We start from the raw sequence: 17409 nt of genomic DNA, 5'->3' as shown, positions 1-17409 counted from the left end.
CATAATCCTTTTTATATTTAATGAAAATTCTTCATTTTCTCATATAGAATACATAAATACATACTTATATTTAAGAAAAATTAACAAGGCATTAAACTAATCCACACATATAAGGTTTATAATTTTACAGAAGAGTTTATTAAAAGCAGTTTAAAGTGTATAGCTAATATTCCTACAAGACTTGGAAAGACTTGAATATTTATTTCAAGTGTGACAAATTAAAAAGCCATTGATGAATATTCACTATATGGTGTTCATGGCAGTTTGCTTGAAACAATGAATTGTATTATAATTTAAATGATTGTTTTAGCACTTAATAAAGTAACCATTTCTGAATGTAAAAAATACATAGTATTTTAACATTTTTTTCTAAGCAGAACATCCATGTTGGTTTAAGCTATCCAAGATTGATCATTGCCTAGCATGATTAGAAGAAATACAAGTAACAAGACAAATTTTATAAGAACATGTAAAAGAAGAAAAAGATGAGTTTTGTACAAGGAATGAGTTATACGAAGAACCTCTAATTTACTAACTATTTTATATAGCATCTACAAGCATTCACTTTGACATAAAAATTTTCCTGAAAAGATTACCTAATGCCCCCTTTACATCTTTATTTCTTAGAGTGTAGATGAAGGGGTTCAGTGTAGGAGTTACTACTCCATAGAAGAGAGCCATGAACTTAGGTTGGTCTTTTGTAATAGAGGAGGGAGGCTGAAGATACATGCTAATGGCTGGACCATAGAACAGGAGAACTACAATGAGATGAGAGGAACATGTCCCAAATGCCTTTTTCCTTCCCTCTGATGATTTGATTTTAAAAACAGCATGTCCAATACTAGCATAAGAGGCAAGAATTAAACACAGAGGAACAGCTAAAAGAAAAATGCAAACCACAGAGAGAGCAAGCTCATTTGATTCTTTTTCACCACAAGCAGTTTTTATCAGAACTGGAATTTCACACACCAAGTGATCCAGTTTATTGTGGCCACATAGAGGCAATTGCAGTGTCACAGTGGCCTCTGAGACAGCATAGGAAATTCCAGTCAGCCACACAGTGGACACTAACAGAAGACAGTTACGCCGATTCATTATGAGGGTGTAGTGCAGTGGTTTGCAGATGGCCACATATCGGTCAAAGGACATAAGAGCCAGGAGGACACACTCTGTACCCCCCATTATGTGGAAGAAATAAAGCTGAACTACACACCTCATATAGCTGATGGTCTTTGTGGAGCCTCCAAGGTTGGTTAGCATCTGAGGCACAATGCTTGTGGTGTAGCACATGTCCAGAAAGGAGAGGTTGGTGAGGAAGAAATACATGGGGCTGTGGAGATGGGGGTCGAATGTGGATACCAGAATGATGGCAACGTTTCCAATCATGGCTGTGGGGTATGTTACCAGAAGAATAATAAAGAGAGGAAGTTCCAGCCAAGGGCGGTCTGCAAAACCAAGTAGAATAAACTCTTCTGGGTGACTTTTATTGATCAATGTCATTCTCTACAATTTGATTCACCTATAGTAAAGAAGTATCAAGAAAGTTAGAGTTATAGGAACAGCAAAGCCTCATGATTCATTGGGTATAAGTATAGAAACCAGAGCTGCATTCCACATTTGAGATGTCATGGGAGATGGGTAGGAGACACCTCAACCTATATAGAGCTCTGTGCCAAAGCAAGAGGACCTGGGCTTTATATTTAGTAATTAGGTAAAAATACTGCAAGGGCAACAATAATCTATAATCTATAATTCTACAATCTCAGCTCTAGTTAAGAAAAAACTGGTTATTTTTCTGGAGCCTGCTGATGAGCTAGTGTAGCTGAATTGATGAGCTCCATGTTTAGAGGAAGGCACAGTCTCCAAACATAAATTAGAAATCAAATATACAAATAATTTGGCCCAGACTCTGGATTTTATATGCACAACACACCCACACAATAGAAACATGTATGCATATCCATTCATACACAAACATATTACTTCATGCACAGGAAATAATATAATAACTGGGGATTTAGCTTCTTTCTACTTCTGATACAAACTTTGAAAGGAATTTGAATTATCTGACTGTACATGCGGCATAACGTTTAGGAGATACTTTTAAGAGCAGTGATGAAAACATTACTGAAACATCATAGAAACATTTCCAGGAACCAGTCAGAGAAGTTGGAAGAAAGAGCTCTGAGATCTTAGTATGGTAAAGTGGTCCATTTCTATATTCTGGGCTTAATTATCAAATCTTCTGCATGTCCAATGAATACATTTGAGATATATAAAAACCTCCCTAATGTACTTGAGATTGAGCAAATAGTAAAATCACTGTTGACATTTTTCTTCATATTAGTACAGTTATAAAAAATTCCCTATTTATAAAGCAAATGGGTTAAGCCTCAATTACAGTGTTGTTCTTTTGTGTAATGTATGTGCTTTATTGTATAACTATTTAGGGGAAGTTTTGACATTCACTAATTTGTGATAAATTATTATTTACTTATTTATCTTCTAGATGTATTTATTTGTCAACTGAGTTCAATGCTCTCTTTTACTATAAAAATTGTGTCAAGAGACATTGATTTTTTTTGTTATTCACATTGATACTGTAAGTATATTTTATGTCCAAGTATCTTTTGTCAGCAGATATCATAATTCAGACAGTGTGACATTCAAATCCCATTAATTTTGTATTTCCTGGATGTATGCCAGTACTTCATAACTACGGTAAATGCTGATACAATAAAATCAGCAGAGTAAAACAATGTTTTGAAAGCTATAAAGGTTTATGTATACATTTTATTTTTGAGTGTTTCATATAAACTCATCTCTGACATAAAATGAATATTCAAATGTGATGTTAAGATAACATACCATTGCCCAAATCTGAGCTACTTCTCTAGCCAATCAGCAGCTTCATTGCTGACTATTTTCTTGCAGTAAGAAGCAGATCTCCATTTTTGGTTAATTGAAACCTCAGGGCCATCTTGTAAGGTTTCAAAAGAGTCACTCAGACTAACATATGATGCCAGGAGCCAGCCCCAGTGGGGTGTTTCTTCTTCCTTGTCGGTTCTTCTTGAGGCAGCGGAGGGAGAAGAGCATAGGCGGGGGTAAGACTTCAGTCTTACACTTTCTGGGGTAAGACTTAGTCTTAGGAGATATTTAGGGTTGCTGTATAATAAATAGTTTACTTATCTAAGTCTAAGTTACTATGCTATTGTAGCTGACCTACTTTCTGTGATCCTCTGAGGCTAGAAACTGATTTCTGGCACTTAGCACCTCTTCCTCAAGCCACAAAGGATTAAGTAAATAGCCTTTGTTCTATCTCAGTAGGAATTGCTGGACTCTAACTTTCAACCTGCTAGTCAGAAGTCTCAGGAAAAGAAGACACATAGAGAAGTGATTATAGAATTTATTACTAAGTTGTAAAAAGTTTCCTATGAAAGCTATCTAAGGGGAAATTTGAAAATATCCTAAGGGGGAAAGGGAAAAGATTCTACTCGATCTAGCTCTTTTTCATCTCTTTGTCCTAGTACTCATACATCTTTCAGAAAACATGATCACATGTTACAAAGTTCATCACAAGTTCACACAAAAAATCAAAATCATAAATTGAAGTAGAAGTTCATAACAGTGAAAAAAAGAGCTTAATGATCACAGATATAATTTTAGGAATTCTTATAGGATCACCATATACTCCTAAGTCATCTATTTATCTATATAGCATCACTGTAAGACAGTACATGTTCATGGATCTGCAGAGATATGCTACAAAGGGGTGTGCTACTACTTAGTGGTTGTTCTATATGTTTAATAATAACAGGAAAAGCATATTAATAGCAGGAATCTTTCCTAAAATGAGTCCCTCACAGCCTTACTTAATGAGGGCGCACCTGTCACAGATTATATAATAATCCAAAGCAGGCATTTCAGTATGATCATCTGCTATTTATTAGCTTGTCCTATTATGGCTCTTGACAATATAAATCATGTTCTATGACTACACTCTTTTCTAGGTAAGATGAATAAATTTAAATAAAACCAGAAAACAAAATTCTATATGCTAGAAAAGTAATAATTCCAACAACTTATTTTTAACCTAATATTTAGACATTATCTTTCTGGTTTGGATGTTTTGTTTCCACATACACCTATGTACCTACCACATATGTGTCTGGCACCAACAGAGGCCAAAAAATGGCAAAGGATGCATAGAACTGAAATTAATGATGATTTTGAGCCTCCATGTGAGTGCTGGGGATAGAATCCAGTTCCTCTAGAGGACTCGTCAATATTATTAACTACTGTGCCATCTATCCAATCCCTCAAAAACTTCTTAATAAGTTTTATGTGATAAGCACTCTAACAAGCATTTCTCACCTTTGAAATACTTTAGCACTTGTTCCCAAATAGGAGAATCTTATTTCTGTATTTTAAGATACGTAACTTTTTCTTCCTTCCCTCCTTCCAGTTACACACACACACACACACACACACACACACACAGTTCCCTTTACCCCCATATCCACTGTTCCTGCTTTCCATCAGAAAAAGCAAGCCTTCTGGTAATATTAATGGCAACTGCATAACGAGGTGATATAAGGCTAGGCACAAACCCTCATATCAAGACTACATAAAGCAATCCAGTAGGGAATAAGGAGTCCTACAGGGAGGCAAAGAGTCAGAGATACCCCACTCCCACTCTTAGGACTCCAACCAAAAATGGATGGAGGTGGAAAAAAAAATCAGTCAAGCAAGGCAAGCAAGACCCAGAAGACCCAGAAGTTGAGTAGACATGATATCTACTCAACTATAACTGGATAATGACTGTTAAGTAAAGAATAGTAACACTAATAATCCACAGATCCAGCGTAGTTAGATAAAGAGGAGTGGTCTAAGGGGATGCATGATATTCCCTGGGAATGGGAAATGGAATAGATTTTGTAGGTTGACTGGAATGGGAGAAAGGAGAGAAGCTTTAATTTTCTTATTCAGTGATGTAACACAATTTCAACTCACAGGGATATATCCATCCAGGAGTGTTTAAAATCACTGATCAAAAGCAGGCTGAGTTTCTGTTGACATGCTCTCCATATGTCAACTTGTATTTTCATATCAACATACTATATTCACATTCTGTTTGATAAGATACACCATTTTGTTTATATTTACAGTATTTTGGCCTTTGTAGGTTGTAAAAAGCTGTCTTTATTTTTAAACAGCCTTCATTAAATAATATTTTTACCATACACAAAAAGTGTTAGATGAAACACATAAAAACAAGACTAATCTTATTTTAAATATGTTTTTATACGATCAAATGACTAAACATTAATACTTCACCCATGTAATCAACATATGAGAAATATATTGCTTATAGAAACTTACATACTTCTTTTGGTTTCAGTGATAGAATGAGAAAAAAATGAGTTAAAACTTAAAGTCTATTTCTTTATAAAGCCACTGAAGTAGATATAGCCAAAGTTTATGAAAGGCTTTTTGAAATGAAGCTGTCTTTCCTGTGCACTAATTAAACACTGCAACCTCCACTTTTCAGATTTCCTAGAACTTTCAGTACAGGTGTCTTGTCACTTACCTTATTTTGATAAACCCCCTTTAATTGATTAAAAAGTAGTTATAAGGGAAGATATTTCAGTTTTTTCCTTTTCACAGGACAGAGAGATTCTAGTATGAAGGTGATAGTTTAAGATTTGCTTCAGAACTCTTAGATTTTTAATTCATACCAAGAAGCCAAAAGTAGGAGAAGCTCAAGTTAGGGAAATAATAATAGAGAATATCAAGAAGGCTTTTATGTCATCATGTTTCTTTGCCTTTCCCCAGAGTCCTGTGCATTGTTTTCACAGACAACTCATTTACTCTTGTCCTCTGTGACTAACAAAGTTCCTTGGGAAAGAGTTCTCTGAGGAGTTCCTTCCCATGCACAGTTAGTTACCTGCTGTGCTGAGGATAGAAGACAATCTTTGCTGCAGAGGAAAGTATTTGAAATAAATTGATTCCATTTCCCAATGTACCCACTAAAAAGAACACAGTTAAAGATGAGCTTGTTTGAATCAGTTATCCTGAGGAATTTAAATGAGAATTGTTTTGTATGTTACCCTCTTCAAGAATATCATATAAGATTTTAATTATCTCTAGTATAAGAAAGAAGGGTAATTAAAACCATGAGAATAACAAAAAGAATATGCAATGAATTCATACCCACAGTAAATAATCTACCAATACCTAGAAAACTTCTAAGTATTTAGTATTTTATCATAATTTAAAAGCAATGATAAGAAAATAATCTGCTTGTTACTTACTGAATAATACATACAGTGTATTTTTCCATTCTCTTATTATCACTTGCTAACATAGGCCATGCAAAAGTTTTAGGATTCTACCTCCATGAGTTCATGCATATTCAATGTATCTAACCTCAATGACTGTACTCACTCTGTCCTCAGCACATTGTGTGTCCTGTGGCATTTGGAATATTTCAATATGCATGACAATCTTTTAATAATTAGTCCAAATATACATTAATTTGAGAAATAAATTAAACACTTTGAATAACAGGTACAAGGAGAAACTGATCTATTTTGTCCACCTATTTCATGGTTCTTCCTTTGAAGGAATTTATTGATATCTTAGTGACCACTTTTTCACTGCACATGTGTTGGGTGTTCTATGCTCCTTTCCTCTAGCACCCCAATCCACTTGAATTTTTACCGTATCTGTACCCCTCAACGTTAATTCCAGAACAAGCATGATCTTGATTGATTCTTGTTGAGCATAGATGGTGGAAGAGTAGGAAGTGAAATGTCAGCTGGTTTGGAGGGCTGCCCAAGCACCCTGGTGGCACATGTTCACAGATCCTGTAGTAGTGGTTATACCCATGCATTACTTTCTACAAGCTACTATAGTTATTCGCATTTCTCCAGAATACATTGGATTGCACACACTTCTCTTTGTTTCTTCAGTCTGAGTCTTTGTGTCCTCTCTCTCTCCTTTACTCCCTCCCTCCATCCTCCCCTTTCACCCTTCTTGCATTTCTTCTGTGTATGTTGCATATGTGTACATATATGTGTGCAGGTATGAGTTCGAGTCTGTAAAAATGCTTGTGAATAACAGTAGTGGCCATTAGTGCCTTTTTACCTTGATACAGGTTTTTTCTAATGAACCTGGGGTTCATTACCACATCGCACCCTGCCATACATACTTATACACAAAAAGGTTTTAATACCATCAATCTTCCCCTACCCCCAATCCTCCTGTTGTCATCTGACTTATGGCACTGAAATTTCAAGTCTAGGAAACCACACCCAATTTTTATATGGATGATTCAGATTCAACGCAGGTCCTCATGCTTTTACAGCAAGGACTCTTCCCCGACAAGCCATGTTCCCAGAACCAAATTAAAGTTCATTATGTAAAAAGTATATCATTGAGTAAATATGATCTCTTAAAATATACTAAAATTTGAGAAACAAGACAAACATTAATTTATTACAAAGGCTAAATAGAAAAGGCCACATATCCACACATTATAGTTAGTACATTTGGACTGTGAGTTGTAATCCAGCCTTCAATCAATTGTTACATGTTACTTGACCAATTTGTTTTCATTCTGTATGTGTGGACATATGTGTGTTCATATGAATCAAATTATGAGGCATAGTCCACTTCTTGCTATAAAGAATAGTATAGAATTTTAATATACTGATTCAGTTTTAAAATAAGTTATGAAATCAGAACATTTGAATACAATTGGATACTTAGTTAATATTTTACTGCTTAAACATGCCAAAATACTCAGAGCAATCCTCACACATATTGCTTAGAAAATTTATTAGCTTAATATTTATAATCATACTTTCTCATACACAATGTCTAATGTGGTTTACATCTTAACACAAAATACATTATTGTGTTGGTTATAAATATTTATCTGGTTGTTGTAGATTTGATTTAATGCTTATATTATGTTAATTGTATTCCCAAAATTACACGAGTCCCACATGCAAGATGCTGAGGGTCCCTGCCCCCAGTTGGTTATGACTAGTAAATAAAGTTGCTGGAAGACAATGGCTGGACAGGGAGACAGAGGCAGAACTATAAGATTGGAGGGTAAGGGGACCAAGAGAAGAAGCAGAATCACCATGCTGCGAAAGGAGTAAGATGTAGGCTTGAGAGCTGCAGAAGACAGAGTACCAATAATGTAAGAGTTAGGGAGGAGCAGCCCCAGATCCCACGCCTGCACTGGGTCTAGGGCGGCAAAGATAGAATGAATACAGATTTTAGTAAGTGGTAATAAAGGAGTATCACAGGGGAGGCCTTAACAATCTGGAAGTTTGGGAGTGGCTCAGACTTTGAGCTATTTAAGGAATATTTAGATATAAGGCTGTGTGTGTGTGTGTGTGTGTGTGTGTGTGTGTGTGTGTGTGTTTCATTTGGGAATCTAGCACACTGGGCTGAGTAGCAAGGAATTTTTGCCTCAGCTGTTGCTGGGGAGATTAGAGCAGATTAATTGTCTACAGCAACATCTGGTAAACAAATTTCTTCAGATTGTATTAACAGTGTTTTCATCAACAAAGAATCAGAATTAAATTTCCCTCCTTTCTATGTTGTTAAATTACTTAAATCATTTGGCTATTATTTCAGATATCTTCAGGATTACATTGAATTCATCATATTTTACCTCAGTGTCACTAAGACTAAATTAAATTGATGTACCACCATGCCATCCTTCTTCATTCTTTTAACAAAGGCTGTGCCTTTTGGGATATCACAGAGGTTGTGATAAAGTGATAGGTACTATGTTTGTACATGATCTTTCTGGCATTCAATTTAATATTCTGCCAAGGTAATTTAAACAACTAATACCATTTCATTCCATGTAGATCTTATGGTATCACAATTTTAATGATATTTTTCTGAAATATATTAAAATTGGATCCAGCATTGCTGTGGAGCATTTACCTTCTGGGCTTTCTTTTTTTGCTCTAAAGCAATAGTAGAAATAAGAGGAAAACTATTAAATCCACCCACAAGATTGTACATCATAAAAATGACTAAGTGATGAATAAAACTCAGAGATAGAAAGATAAAGTTAAAAGGAGGAAGGAAAAAAGTTGTGAAGAGAAGTGTTATAGAAGAAAAATGAAAAATACTGAACAGGGATAGAAACCAGAATACAATAGCCACATGAATTCAGGGCACAGAAAGAAATAGAGCAGGAAAAAGTAAAAAAATAATCATCATTGTGTAGTCTGAATATTTGTAAGAGTAGTAAATGCTAAATCTTAAATAACAAATACTCAGCATATTTAATATTTTACAAAGTGGTTTTACTAAAAAGTAAGTGTATTTAACAGTTTGCCTTGAAGATCTACAAATATACATAACATCAAAGAGAAAAAGAAGAAAAGAATGGATGACAGATATCAAATATTAAACTACTTCAGAAACATTATAGGCTATCATCTTTTTGTCTTGTTGTTGTTGGTTTTGTTGTTGTTGTTGTTGTTTTTGTTTTTCGAGACAGGGTTTCTCTGTGCAGCCTTGGCTGTCCTGGAACTCACTCTGTAGACCAGGATGGCCTCAAACTCAGAAATCCACCTGCCTCTGCCTCCCAAGTGCTGGGATTAAAGGTGTGTGCCACCACTGCAGCCAGGCTATCATCTTAAGTACAAAAGAATCAAACAAGTTACACAGCCTTACTTCCTGCCTGCTAGGACCTTCACTGGGTTTTGAGCACCCACCTTTGTATCATATCCTGAAGATCCTAATGGCTGAGAAAACACAGACAGAGTTTCTAATGACACCCCTGGAGTTTTCATTCTCTGAGGCTTCTGTAACAGGCTGTATTTGGAGAAGGGACTTTTGGGGGGTAATTTAATCTTTTATTGTTCTACTTTTTGCTGGAAATATGTCATAATTTTCTTTTCCTTGATGTACCCCAAACTGCAGATTTCTATGTAATTCTTCCTTTCTTTTTTTGTATGTTATTTTTTATTAGATATTTTCTTTATTTACATGTCATATGATTTTTCCTTTCCCAGTTTCCCCTCCAAAAAACAAGTAAACAAGCACACAAACAAACAAACAAAAACAAGAACAAACCCCTGTTGCCTCCCCCCTCCCCATGCTTGCCACCCCACCCTCTCCCACTTATTGGCCCTGGCATTCCCGTACACTGGAGCATAGAACCTTCACAGGGCCAAGGGCCTCTCGTTCCTTATCAGATATTTGCTTCACCAGGAGTTGTGTTCCTCACATGTTGGTTAATTTGGGAAGTCCAAAAAAAAAAAAACAAACTATCACCTATCATATTTGTGCCAGTCACCTTTACAACTTCCTGTGGCTTGGCCACACTGAATGTGTCCTTCTATTTGCACTGTCTATGTACCTCTGTGTAGCACTTCTACAATACACTACTGTCATGCACCTCAAAGTCTGTCTGCACCTGTCTGCCCTTTCTTGGAGTCCTGGCCTGATTCAGTCTCTGATTCAATTTATTGCTACCCTCAGGTTGCCCTTTTGCTCTCAGCGGGTAGTAGATAACATTGTGTGTGAAATTCCAGCCCTGATTCAGCTCTCCAGTGCAGACACTACCTACAATGAAGTACAGATGTCTATAGCCAGTATTATCCTCTTAGTGTTACCCTTGGTCATCATCCTTTCCTTCCATAGTGCTATTTTCAAGTCTGTGCTGAAGATAAAGTCACGTGAGGGCAGATAAAAAGCATTTGGCACCTGTACTTCTCACCTTCTTCTTGTCTTCCTCTTCTATGGTACTGTCACAGGTGTCTATCTTCAATCTAAGACTCATATGCTCATGAACTGGGAAAGTTTCTCACCCTTTTCTACACTGTAATAACTCCAACTCTTAACCCTTTCATTTGTACACTCAAGAACAAGGAGGTAAAAGGAGCAGTGATAAGATTGGGATAGAGGACTTAGAGATCCCACAGATAACTAAAGATGCTGGCCTTTGAGTTTCTCTTTCCTGACTTAATAAGACAGAATAATCTTAGCTCCAAAACCTTGAGATAGGTCTCCCCAAAGTCAAGAATAGCTTCATTTTGTTTGAGGTGTGATGTTAGTTTTATTCATCAGTCATTGATGAGATCACTGATTTCTTCAATGTGCTGTTTGAGGAACAGTTTAGTTGTTAAATTGCCAGGAGCCATCTAGTTGAAGATTTGCTTCTTTAGGCACAGCCAAGGAGATGACAATTGAGGAAAGACTCCTGGTACTAATATGCCTTTTCTGTTATTATTAAATATATAATAATCACTAGGTATTGACCCACTAGTTTGAACAGATTTCTGCAAACCTATGAAGATATTATTTCTTGGAATGATACTTGGAATGATAATGATTCTATAGAATTCCTAATTTGATTTAAATAATTTAATGAAGAAAGTTTTTTAGATTATCTTAGTTGCTAGAAAGATGGATTAAATTTAGAATCAAGAGTAGTATGAACCCACTCTCGTAGTAAGTAAAGGCTACATAGTAAGAAATACAATGGACTTGCATAATTACACCAAAAAGAGAAATAGACTGGGCAAATTCTTAAAGGAAAACATTTAAGTCCAAGGATAAAGTCATTAGTGTGTATTATGATAAGGCAATGCTATGAAAGAATGGTTACTTTGAACTTTTAACAAATATACTGAGACACTGCTTTGAACTTAAAGTCAACATCCCTCTGCAGCTTCCATACCATGTAAACTTTGAGCAGCTCTTGCCCATATACATACATACAACCCCAAAAAGTCATGTCTGTCTATATGAATGTGTCTAGGTATGTGTATATATGAACTCATTCACTAATACTTATGAAGTTGATTGTGTGATAGATGGTAAGATCTGAACAGAGTGTGGGTCTATGAATGTGCATATTTGCCTGTATAAAGTATTTTATATGCCTATATGTCTATTAGGTATTTTCTTTATTTATATTTCAAATGATACCCTCCTTCCTGTTTTATGCTCTGGAAACAAAAAAAAAACCCTTTTCCCTCATTCTTCCCCAAGCTCACCAACCCACCTTTTCCAGCTTCCTGGCCCTGGCATTCCACTACATTGGGGCATAGATGACCTACTAGGCCATCCTCTGCCACATATGCAGCTAGAGCCATGAGTCCCACCATGTGTACTCTTTGGTTAGTGATTTAGTCCCTGGGAGCTTTGAGGATACTAGTTAGTTCATATTGTAGTTCTTCCTATGGGTCTGTAAACCCCTTCAGGTCCTTGGGTCCTTTCTCTAGCTCCTTCATTGGGGACCCTGTGCTCAACCCAATGGATGGCTATGAGACTCTATTTCTGTATTAGTCAGGTACTGTCAGAGCCTCTCAGGAGACAGTTATATCAGGCTCCTGACAACCAGCACTTGCTCGCATCCACAATAGTGTCTGGGTTTGATGATTGAATATGCAAAGGATTATCAGTTGGGGCAGTCTCTGAATTGTCCTTCCTTCAGTCTCTGCTCCATACTTTGTCTCTGCAAGTCCTTCTGTAGGTATTTTCTTCCCCCTTCTAAGAAGGCATGAGTATCCACAATTTGGTCTTGATTCTTCTTGAGTTTCTTGTGGTTTGTGGATTGTATCTAGGATATTCCTAGTTTCTGGGCTAATGTCCACTTATCAGATATTGCATACCATGTGTGTCCTTTTGTGATTGGGTTACCACACTCAGGATGATATTCTCCAGATCCATCCATTTCCCTAAGAATTTCATAAATTCATTGTTTTTAATAACTGAGTAGTACTCCATTGTGTAGATGTACCACATTTTCTGTATCAATTCCTGTTGAGAGACATCTGGGTTGTTTCCAGTTTCTGGCTATTATAAATATGACTGCTATGAACATGGTGGAGCATGCGTCTTTATTACATGTTGGAGCATCTTCTGAGTTTATGCCCAGGAGTGGTATAGCTGGGTCTTCTGGTAGTACTGTGTTCCATTTCCTGAGGAACTGACAAACTGATTTTCAGAGTGGTTGTACCAACTTGCAATTCCATCAGCAATGAAGGAGTGTTCTTCTTTCTCCACAACCTCACCAGCATCTGCTGTCACCTGAGCTTTTGATTTTAGCCATTCTGAATGGTGTGAAGTGGAATCTCAGGGTTGTTTTGATTTGCATTTCTCTGATGACTAAGGATCTTGAACATTTCTTTAGGAGAGAAGCCAGCAGTTTTTGGGTTTTTTGTTTTTTGTTTTGTTTTGTTTTGTTTTTGTTTGTTTGGTTTTCTTTGTTTGTTTTTTGTTTTTCAAGACAGGGTTTCTCTGTGTTGTCCTGGCTGTCCTGGTTCTCACTCTGTAGACCAGGTTGGCCTCAAACTCGGAAATCCACCTGCCTCTGCATCCCAAGCGCTAGGATTAAAGGCGTGCACTAACACCACCCAGCGAAGTCAGCAGTTTTTAACAATAGAATAAAATAAGCAGAAAGTTGTTTTTAGGATTTTTTAGAAGGTATCAGTAAGCATTTAGTATAGAGAGCTAGATGTCTAGAGACTATCAATCTTTAAAATTATGTCTGATGCTGGGTCCCACTTCAACTCACTCCAACCTAGACTAGCTAGCAGCACTAAATTAGTTTAATAGACATTTTCCTGAGAAGTATAATAGAATGTGTGAGAAAGAACCACAATACTTACAAAATAAAACATCAAGCAATGTGTAAACTTATAGTTTTCAAAATCTACTTTAATAATTTTATGTAAATGTTTCTAATCTCTCTTCTAGCCTAACACCCACCAGAAGTAGTGGAAAGGAAAGGTTAATAGGGCAATGGAAGTTGTGCCCCTGAGTGGAAATAATTCTTCAGGGCAAATATAATATATGTAATCAGAAAATCAGTTTAGTTCACATGATTCTGCAGCAGTTGCTTGATCCACTTACAAACACCGTTCACAAATCAGCAATAGCTGTTTGATCCAGAAGAAACTATGAGTTTCTGCCAATTGACCAGAGTCCATAAAAGTGGCAAGAAGCCACTTTTATATCACCATAAGTTCTTTGGTACTTTTCTGTTTAAAACATCATGACAAAAAAATAGTGTCAAGGCAAACCAATACTACAGAGTTCTCAACAAAGACCAGCATCAGCAAAGCCCAATGAAGACCTCCAAAGACTGGCAAGGAAAACCAATACCACAGAGCGTTATCCACTTGCTGTTAGGTTATATTTATACCCTTTCCAATGACATGTTCTCTCAAGTGTCCACTCTAGCAAAAGATCACATGTCCCTTTTCCATGCAGCCTCCAGAAAAATACCACATGTCTGTTCCCAGGAAACCATCCCCCTATGTGTCTGCTTCAACAAAACCATCTGCTAATAAGACCATTTCCAGAAAAACATCACATGGCACAACTGAGTCTCCAGAGAAACCAGAATTTTCCACTTCAATAATTTTTTGTACATTTCCACAGTACCAATTTACTCCTCATTGTACTGGGAGTTGAAACATGAGCATCTTGCAAATTAAATAACAACTTGAATTACTCCACAGGTCTCTTTTTATTTACTATAAAGCTTCAAGTACTTATTTTCATTCGTGTTAACGCATCTGTATGAGTGTATTCCATATGTGTACAGGTGCCTGCAGGTGCTAGAAGAGAATGTTGGATTCCCCGAGGCTGGAATTACAGGATAACATGGTTGCTAAAAACTAAACTCAAATCCTTGGAAGAATAGGAAGCACTCTTAATCACTGAGACAAATCGTTAGCTCCTTATTTTTATTTTAAGACATCTCAAACTGAAAAAGATCCTAGCCAAGACTCATGCAGAGCCATGCAGGCTCCACAACTGCCACTTCTGTGAGCCTATACAAGCCCTGCTTGGGTCATTCTGTGGGCTGTTGTCTTGGGATGTCCTTGATCCCTCTGGAAGCTAAAATACTTTGTACCCCTCTTCTGAAGGGTTTTCTGAGCTCTAACTAATGTTTGGCTGTGGGTCTCTGCATCTGCTTTCATTAGCTACCAGAGAAAACCTGACCTACCATCAATCTATGAGTGTAGCAGAATATCCGAATTTCTTGGTCAATTGTGTTTGTCTCAATGCTAGGTCTGTAGGCCATCTCACTTCCATCTCCCGGACAAGGAGGCAGTGTTAGGAATGGGCTACCTCACATGACGTAGGCATCAAGTTAGACCAGTCATTAATTGGCCATTCCCACCAGCTCAGAACCACCATTGCCCCAGTACATCTTGCAGGAAATACTGGATGTGGATTAAGGATTTTGGGACTGTGTTGCTATCCTTGTCCACTGAAAAGCCTTGCCTACTTTAAAAAGATGGCTAGTTCAGACTCCTTATCTTCCACTATTAGGAGTCTTTGCTAAGGTAGCCCTCATAGGTTCCAGGAAGTTTCCTATTCTTGTCTCCCCTCACACTCTCCTTCTTTATCCTTCCAGGTTGTCATTATATATTACTTTTTTGCTATTTAACTGATCAAAATATTTAAAATAAAAGTTTAAGAAAATAATGAAATTTACATGTAAATAAAGAAAATATCTAAAAAAAAAAAAGAAAATAATGTTTTCATCTTTTGTCATACTCTTTTTGGTATTCAATGATAAGTTCCTCAGTTCTTCATATAGAATACATGCACAGTTATGTTTAAGAAAAATTAACAGGGCATTTTTAAAAAATCCACATAAGTAAAGTCTATAAACCAACAGAATAGTTTATTAAAAGTAGTTCCCACTTAACAGTGGACAGTCAGCCTTCCCACAAGAATTGGAAAAATGTAAGGATTTATTTCACAAGTAACAAATTTAAAAATAATAATGAATGTTTATTATGTAATTTTCATGACAATTAGCTTAAAACAACATAATTGTATTATAAACCAAATGATTGTTTTAGCACTTATTAAAGTAACTATTTGTAAATGTACCAACAGCATGGATTTTTACATTTTTTCTAAGCAGAGCATACATATTGTTTAATACTACCCAAGATTAACCAATGCCAGCATGATTAGGAGAAACACAAATAACAAGACATGTTTTATAAGAATATATTTTTAAAAAGAAAGATGAGTTTTGTACAGGGAGTGAATTAAAGGGAAAGCCTCTAATTTATTAACTATTTTATATAATGTCTACAAGCATTCACTTTGATATAAAAATGTTCCTGAATAGGTTACCTAATGCCCCTTTTACATCCTTATTCCTCAAAGTATAGATGAAGGGGTTCAGAGTAGGAGTTACTACTCCATAGAAGAGAGCCATAAACTTAGGTTGATCTTTTGTAATAGAGGAGGGAGGCTGAAGATACATGCTAATGGCTGGACCATAGAACAGGAGAACTACAATGAGATGAGAGGAACATGTCCCAAATGCCTTTTTCCTTCCCTCTGATGATTTGATTTTAAAAACAGCATGTCCAATACTAGCATAAGAGGCAAGAATTAAACACAGAGGAACAGCTAAAAGAAAAATGCAAACCACAGAGAGAGCAAGCTCATTTGTTTCTTTTTCACCACAAGCAGTTTTTATTAGAATTGGAATCTCACACACCAAGTGATCCATTTTATTGTGGCCACATAGAGGCAATTGCAATGTCACAGTGGCCTCTGAGACAGCATAGGAAATTCCAGTCAGCCACACAGTGGACACTAACAGGAGACAGTTGCGCTGATTCATTATGAGGGTGTAGTGCAGTGGTTTGCAGATGGCCACATATCGGTCAAAGGACATAAGAGCCAGGAGGACACACTCTGTACCCCCCATTATGTGGAAGAAATAAAGCTGAACTGCACACCTCATATAGCTGATGGTCTTCGTGGAGCCCCAAAGGTTAATTAACATCTGAGGTACAATGCTTGTGGTGTAGCACATGTCCAGAAAGGAGAGGTTGGTGAGGAAGAAATACATGGGGCTGTGGAGACAGGGGTTTAATGTAGATACCAGAATGATGGCAATGTTTCCAATCATGGCTGTGGGGTATGTTACCAGAAGAATAATAAAGAGAGGAAGTTCCAGCCAAGGACAGTCTGCAAAACCAAGTAGAATAAACTCTTCTGGGTGACTTTTATTGATCAATGTCATTCTCTGCAATCTGATTCAACTATGGTAAAGAAGTATCAAGAATGTTAGTATTATAGGAATAGGAAAGCCTCATGGTTAGTTGCTTATGACTATGGAAACCAGGATTAGTATTCCACATTTGAAATGTCATGAGTGATGGTTAGGAGACACCTTGGTGCATATAAAGCTTTGTGCCAAAACAAGAGGATCTGGGCTTTATCTTCAGTACTTAGGTAAAAATGATGGCAAGGGATACACATTTCTATAATCCCAGCTCTAGTAAAAACAAAAAACAAAACAAAAAAAAAACCTGGTTATTTTTCGGGAGCTTGCTGACCAGCTAATGTGTCTGAATTGATGAACTCCAA

The 17409-nt window shown here is 36.7% G+C and overlaps 2 protein-coding genes and 1 pseudogene across 2 annotated transcripts; 1 reads left to right on the top strand and 2 right to left on the bottom strand.

The window, feature by feature from the left end:
• Positions 1 to 561: 561 nt before the first annotated feature.
• On the bottom strand, positions 562 to 1687 carry LOC116074845 (olfactory receptor 2B11-like). Its single transcript, XM_031347733.1, has one exon. The coding sequence runs from the start codon at positions 1498 to 1500 to the stop codon at positions 562 to 564; it is 939 nt and encodes a 312-aa protein (XP_031203593.1). The 5' UTR covers positions 1501 to 1687.
• A 6391-nt stretch (positions 1688 to 8078) lies between these two features.
• Positions 8079 to 10947, top strand: LOC116074464 (annotated as a pseudogene).
• A 5120-nt stretch (positions 10948 to 16067) lies between these two features.
• Positions 16068 to 17145, bottom strand: LOC116074849 (olfactory receptor 2B6-like). The gene has a single exon (XM_031347742.1). It carries the CDS (start codon positions 17060 to 17062, stop codon positions 16124 to 16126), a length of 939 nt encoding a protein of 312 aa, XP_031203602.1. The 5' UTR covers positions 17063 to 17145; the 3' UTR covers positions 16068 to 16123.
• Positions 17146 to 17409: the final 264 nt, after the last annotated feature.

This window comes from Mastomys coucha, unplaced genomic scaffold (assembly GCF_008632895.1).
Source record: "Mastomys coucha isolate ucsf_1 unplaced genomic scaffold, UCSF_Mcou_1 pScaffold3, whole genome shotgun sequence".
NCBI lineage: Eukaryota > Metazoa > Chordata > Mammalia > Rodentia > Muridae > Mastomys > Mastomys coucha.
This window is presented reverse-complemented; position numbering and strand designations above follow the sequence as displayed.

What these genes read in the sequence shown, in the direction of transcription:
- LOC116074845 (XM_031347733.1), bottom strand. Translation starts at nt 1,500, where the DNA reads ATGACATTGATCAATAAAAGTCACCCAGAAGAGTTTATTCTACTTGGT.
- LOC116074849 (XM_031347742.1), bottom strand. Translation starts at nt 17,062, where the DNA reads ATGACATTGATCAATAAAAGTCACCCAGAAGAGTTTATTCTACTTGGT.